At 52.6% G+C, this 5,366-nt stretch overlaps 1 protein-coding gene across 2 annotated transcripts; it reads right to left on the reverse strand.

The window, feature by feature from the left end:
- Window positions 1-216: 216 nt before the first annotated feature.
- LOC146423022 (uncharacterized) lies at window positions 217-5,163 on the reverse strand. Of its 2 annotated transcripts, none has more exons than XM_085045307.1 (8): window positions 5,033-5,163; window positions 4,350-4,421; window positions 4,199-4,270; window positions 4,013-4,111; window positions 2,956-3,063; window positions 2,136-2,292; window positions 933-1,005; window positions 217-441 (listed from the first exon to the last, which is right to left on the reverse strand). In XM_085045307.1, exons 1-7 carry the CDS (start codon window positions 5,127-5,129, stop codon window positions 939-941), a joined length of 672 nt encoding a protein of 223 aa, XP_084901433.1. In that variant the 5' UTR covers window positions 5,130-5,163; the 3' UTR covers window positions 217-441; window positions 933-938. The 2 variants fall into 2 exon arrangements, with proteins under 2 accessions (XP_084901433.1, XP_084901432.1); XM_085045306.1 differs by having other exon boundaries at window positions 2,136-2,310.
- Window positions 5,164-5,366: the final 203 nt, after the last annotated feature.

Here is a 5,366-nt window from a genome sequence, read left to right on the forward strand (position 1 = left end):
CTGGAGGTGCCTCCCAAAATGAGCTCTTGTGACTCCCCAAGTCTTTCACCACTTGCTCAGTGAACAAGCAGCTCATTGTAGTGCAAAAAATACTGAGCAATAAAAGAAATACAATCCCTTCCCTGGGAAGACATGTCCCCATCCAGCTCCAAGGAGAACAGTAATAGAGTTCTAGTAAAGTGACTTGAGCTCTAGATAAAATCTCTTTACTTATACTTTTTATATGAAGTTGTGGTTAGAAAGAAGTTTTATTTTATACAGTTACATTTAGGAAAGTCATTAAATAACAGGTACTTTTAAGGCGTCAAATACTTGAACTGCAGCAAATTCCTTCCTGATTTACATTCAGCAGCATCTGCTGTCAGGGAGGGAGGGATCAGAAGGTCCTGTCCAGGGGGTGGGAGCAGATGTAGGCCCTCTTCTCCAAGATCTGCTTTGCAGCTTTTTTAATGGAATCATCCAGGTTTTCAGAAGCATTTATGGAGAAACAGAGAAAAGTCAGCTAGGATGCCATGAAGAGCTATTTTAAATTTCTCTCAGAAAGCATTTTTGAATACATGTAAATGCAAGTATGGGAGTGCCACAAAGAAACTGAACGTTCTCTTCTGAAAAGATTGATTATTACAGACTGAGTTTATTACAGACTGTTGAACTGGTCAGCACTTCCCAAACAGTCCTGATGCCTAATTTCTATCATCAGTTATTTTACAGGAGTATTTGCTGCTGATAGATTTTATACTCCCCAGAAAAAGAACCCTGGCAGTTTGCTTTAGCTATGAAGTGAAGAGACTATGTTCAACAAGTTCCAGCTCTGCTCCTTGTTCGAATTGAAAGCAGAACAAAATTATTCTCTTGGTCACATCAAACCCACCTACTTTTGATCACAGTCAGTGAAAAACATGAGAATGTAAAAATTACTCTATAGTACTTACATTTTTCTACTTGACACAAGGCGCAATTACTCTAAACGCAGGCTTCCGTGCAGCAAGTATTTTTAGGAAGCGCCTGGAAAAGGAGTAAAACTGAGTTAAAAGCTAGTGAATGAATTTTATAAACAAAATCATGTAGTTAAAACACAGTAATTGAAACTTCTCCAAGCCCTTTGATAACGAAGCCCTACAGCCCAGTCATGAGCAGCGCAGCCTTAGCTGTGCCTTTGACCCCAGAGCTGCCCAGGGTCAGGGCTGGGATGAGCCTGCACCCAAAACTGGCTCCAGGAGTGATTGGGAATCAATCCAGAACACAACTCACACACACAGAGCAAAGCCTCAAGGCCAAACCCAAAGCTTCAGCAGTTTGGATTTAACACTGAATGGCAGCGAATGTGCTTCCCTTCTAACATAACTGTAACCAGGAAACTTTAGGTTAGCTACTGAATAACCTCTTTGCTGTCCCCAAATTTATTGCCAAAACACCACTGTGACTATGTGTTATTATTTATGATTATATGGAAAGAGTTTGGGAAGAACTGCACGGCATTTAGAGATTGGAGAGAATGTGCAGATTTGTAATCAGGTTCTAAATGGCTATATATGTGTTAAACAAGTATTTGAAACACATTGATAGTGTGCAGCTCAACGAGCAGAGCCCCTGAGAGGCTGCTGCACTCCCACCCCAAGTGATTTAGCCAAGTTCTTTCACACCGTTTGCTTTATGAGGAGCCTCCTGCACAGCAGGGCCCAGAGCTGGCAAGGCTCCCCAGCACGGCTGGAGCTGCTGGCACACCTTGGCCCAGGTGGACAGCTGCCCCTCAAGGCCCCAGCGAGCAGGGGATGGCTCCGGGCAGGGTCCCTGGCCAGCAGTGGCCCCAGAGCACATCTGCCTTTCAAGGGCAATCTTGTTCCCAACCCTTTCTCCTCTCCACCGTGCTTTGCCTCTGCCCAGTGCTCCTGAGGCTGCTCTTGGCCAGGCAGCCTCAGTGAGAGCGAACGCTGCCTTCAGCCCAAGCAGGCTCCCCAGGGCAAGGCCCAGCAGTGAAGAGGCCAATTAAAGCACTGGACAGCAGCAGAACCCTCAGCAGAGCTATTTGGACAACCATGGACTGTCACAATTCCACAACAGCATGATTATTAGTCGGGTTACAAATGTCGTGAGCAGAGTTGAAAAAAAATTTTGGAGAAAAATCAACAACTTACTGTCTATTCTCACGGAACCTCCGGATCCCAAAATAGCAACACCACAGGACAAGTGGCACAGTGAAGATTGTGATTACTGTGCCTATCATGCAGGACTTGCGCACATCCCGGGGGCAAACAATTCTTGGGAGTCGCACTGGACCTGGGTCATTTGTTCCTGTATCACGGATAACATCTGCGGGAGCAACGTGGATCGTGAGCCCGAGCTGCGCACTGCTGCTGAGCTGGCAGCGCCTTGGCTACAGCCAGGACGCTCTCTGTTTCCCCCAATGCTGCGCCCTGCAGGCACCTTGCCGCCCCTTGGCACAGGCTGTGGCACCCAACAAAGCCCACAAGGCCGGGAAGAGAGCCTGCGGGGAGCACAGCTGCTTGGGCAGTCGCTCCTTCGAGGGACACGAGCCAAAGCCATCCCTGCAGCGGCTGCTGCCAGCCCCAACCCTCCCTGCCCTGCTGGGACAGCTCCCACAGCCCAAGGGGACAGAGTCAGGCCCTCGCAGGACACAGGGCTGACCCTGCCCAGTGTGGGAACCAGCGACTGCTCTGGCCCTGGGCTCGCCCTAGGGATCCTGCTCAGGGCTGCTCCTGTGCCTTGGGCCTCTGGGCACTCAGGGCAGCTCGAGGAGGCAGCTGCAGCAGGAGGGATGTTGGTGCACAAGTCCCGTTTGCCATGGGCTGTGGAATGTGCTCCAGAGGCCTCAAAGCCAAGGCATCTCCAGCTTTGGCTGCTGCTGGGGGAAGAGCTGCTGCCACAAGGGGGAAGAGCTGCTGCCACACAGCCCCACCAAGGGCTGAGCCTGCCTGAGCCCTGCACAGCAATTACCTTCTGTGGCACTGTCTGGGATCTCCTCCCTTCGAGCATCAGCGGCTGGCTCAGAGACATTGCTCTCTCCTGGGTGTGCTGCCTTCAGCAAAGCCTTTTGGTCCATCTCTGGAGAAAGGAAGAGGCACAGCTGGATCAGATGGAAGCATTACCCATCAGGGAGGCAGCATGTTAAGGAGGTAATACTTGTCAAAGACATGGATAAAGTTCAGGAAAAAGCCCAGGCTCTTCAGGCTGGGCCAGGGACCTCCCTCCTCCCAACATCTACCCCTCCTGATCTCCCCCGGAGACTGGGTAATTGCAGGGGATCTCAGGGTCAGCATTGCCCTTGGTGCAGTTTGGACACCCTGTCAGCTGATGCCAAATGCCTTCCTGCAGAGGCTGGGGAGAAGCTGCAGCCAGACCAGGCCGGGAAACAGCCCTGCAGGGTGTCAAAGCAGCAGCAGGGCAGTGAGACTGCAGTGGGTTTGGGTTAGGCACAGAGTGTCCAGATGTGCAGCAAAAGGCCCTGGCTGCTGAGTGTCAGGACAAGGTTGAGGGAAATGCACCCACCGGCTTAGTTTCCAGGCTGTTCTTCTTTGTTCCCCTCCTAAGTTGTACCCCATTGGTTGGTTTGGATTATGTATCCTCCCCTCCCTTGTAATGATTGGTTGTTACCCCTGTCCCTCTTCCCTATGGCTTTCCCGGTTGGCCTGCGTGCCAAACCACTCCCTCTCTCCTTCCCCTTAAGACCCTATTCCACTGTGTGCTCAACGGCCATTTTGTCCTGCTCACTGGGACACCTTGCTGCCTGACACCAACTGCCGCTGACAGCTTGCAGCCTCCGGAGCTCCAGACCCCACGCCCGTCCCTGCTTCTCCGCCCCGTCTCTCCTTCCCCGGACCTTCCCTACTGCACCGCATAATAAACCACTGGAGAACCGCAGACTGCCTGCTGTGCGTCTTTCTGCCGCGCGCCCCCAGCCTACCCGCCTGCTTTCTTTTTATTTACAACAACACTCCCTCACCCAGGCCCTGGCTGCTGAGTGTCAGGACAAGGTTGAGGGAAATGCACCCACCGTGCTCTGTCTCCTGTTCAGCCAGAATTCGGTCTGCTTGTTCAGATACCTCCAGGGATTCCTTCTCTTCTGTAAGTTTGTTTTTCCTTCTAGGAGGACCTTAGAGCAAAGCAGTTCCATGTCACAGGAATGGATCACACCAAAGCAGTGCTCAGCCCGTGGGCTCAGCAGGGACACACTACTCACCCCTGCGACGGGAGCCAGGCTTGCGCGCAGCATCCAGCCCAGGAGCTGGAAAAGTCCTCCCTGCAGACACACCTGTAACACAGAAGCTCCTGACACCTGGTTCTTGCCAGGTGGCCAATGATTATATTCTGAGGGGATGTTGAGAACTTACCTGCAGAAGATCCCAAGCGTTCCAAGCCCTTTTCTATCCCTGCTGCTGGAGAAGCCTTCCCAGCACCCTCATCTAGAAGAGAGCACAGATGAGAACTATTTCCATGGTGTGCTGGGATCCCCTTCTGCCTTAGGGCACTGGGCACTGCAAGGGGGTTGGGTAAGGCTGTGGGAGCCAGATGTCAATGGACATGGCCAAAGCTGCAGAGGGGCCTGAGGAGCTCTGGTCTGGCTCCTGTCCACTGTCCACCTTCTTTGCAGGCCCTGTGCAACATCCCTGGAGAGGAAATGGGATAAGCCCAGGGCCCCTCAGGTTTCTCTAACAAAAAGGAAACACTCACTAAGGGACTGGGGCAATGCCACAGCTATCCCTCCATGCCCTGCTGGGACAGCTCCCACAGCCCAGGGAGATGGAGTCAGGCCCCTGAGGACACACTGCAGACCTGCTCTCCCCCTCTGCCTTTTCCCCACCATGGGCACCCCTTGCAGTCACTCCCAGGTTTCAGGATGAGTCTCCCACACAGGGACCCCCGCAGGACTGCTCAGTAGCCGAGTCCCCTGAGCCCTCTCGAGATAATTCATCTGTGCTGTGCCTGTCTGGTCCGGGCTGTGCCTGCACTGCCAAGCAGCAGAGATGGCAGCTCAAGCCTCAGCAGGGCTCAGGCCCAGAGGCCCAGCAGTTACCTCCTGTGGCTGTGCCTGGCATCGCCTCCCTTCCTTCAGCAGAGGCTGCCAATGAGCCACTGCTTCCTCCGGGAAACTTCGCCATCAGCACATTCATTCCGTTTATCACTTGAGAAAGGAAGGGGCACAGCCAGATTAGATGGAAGCATTCAACATTTTGAAAGGTGGAATATTCTGATGGCAATACTTTTCCAAGAAATGGATACGGTTCAGAAAATTGGATGGGTTTCTGGGGACTCCAGCAGGACCCTCCCTCTTCCAAACAGCTGCCACGCCTTTTCCACCCAGAGCCTGGGAAATTGCAGGGGATCTCAGGGTCTGCAGGGCCCATGGG

The sequence above is a fragment of the Lichenostomus cassidix genome, unplaced genomic scaffold (genome assembly GCF_008360975.1).
Source record: "Lichenostomus cassidix isolate B80296 unplaced genomic scaffold, HeHo_3.0 HiC_scaffold_600, whole genome shotgun sequence".
Lineage (NCBI taxonomy): Eukaryota > Metazoa > Chordata > Aves > Passeriformes > Meliphagidae > Lichenostomus > Lichenostomus cassidix.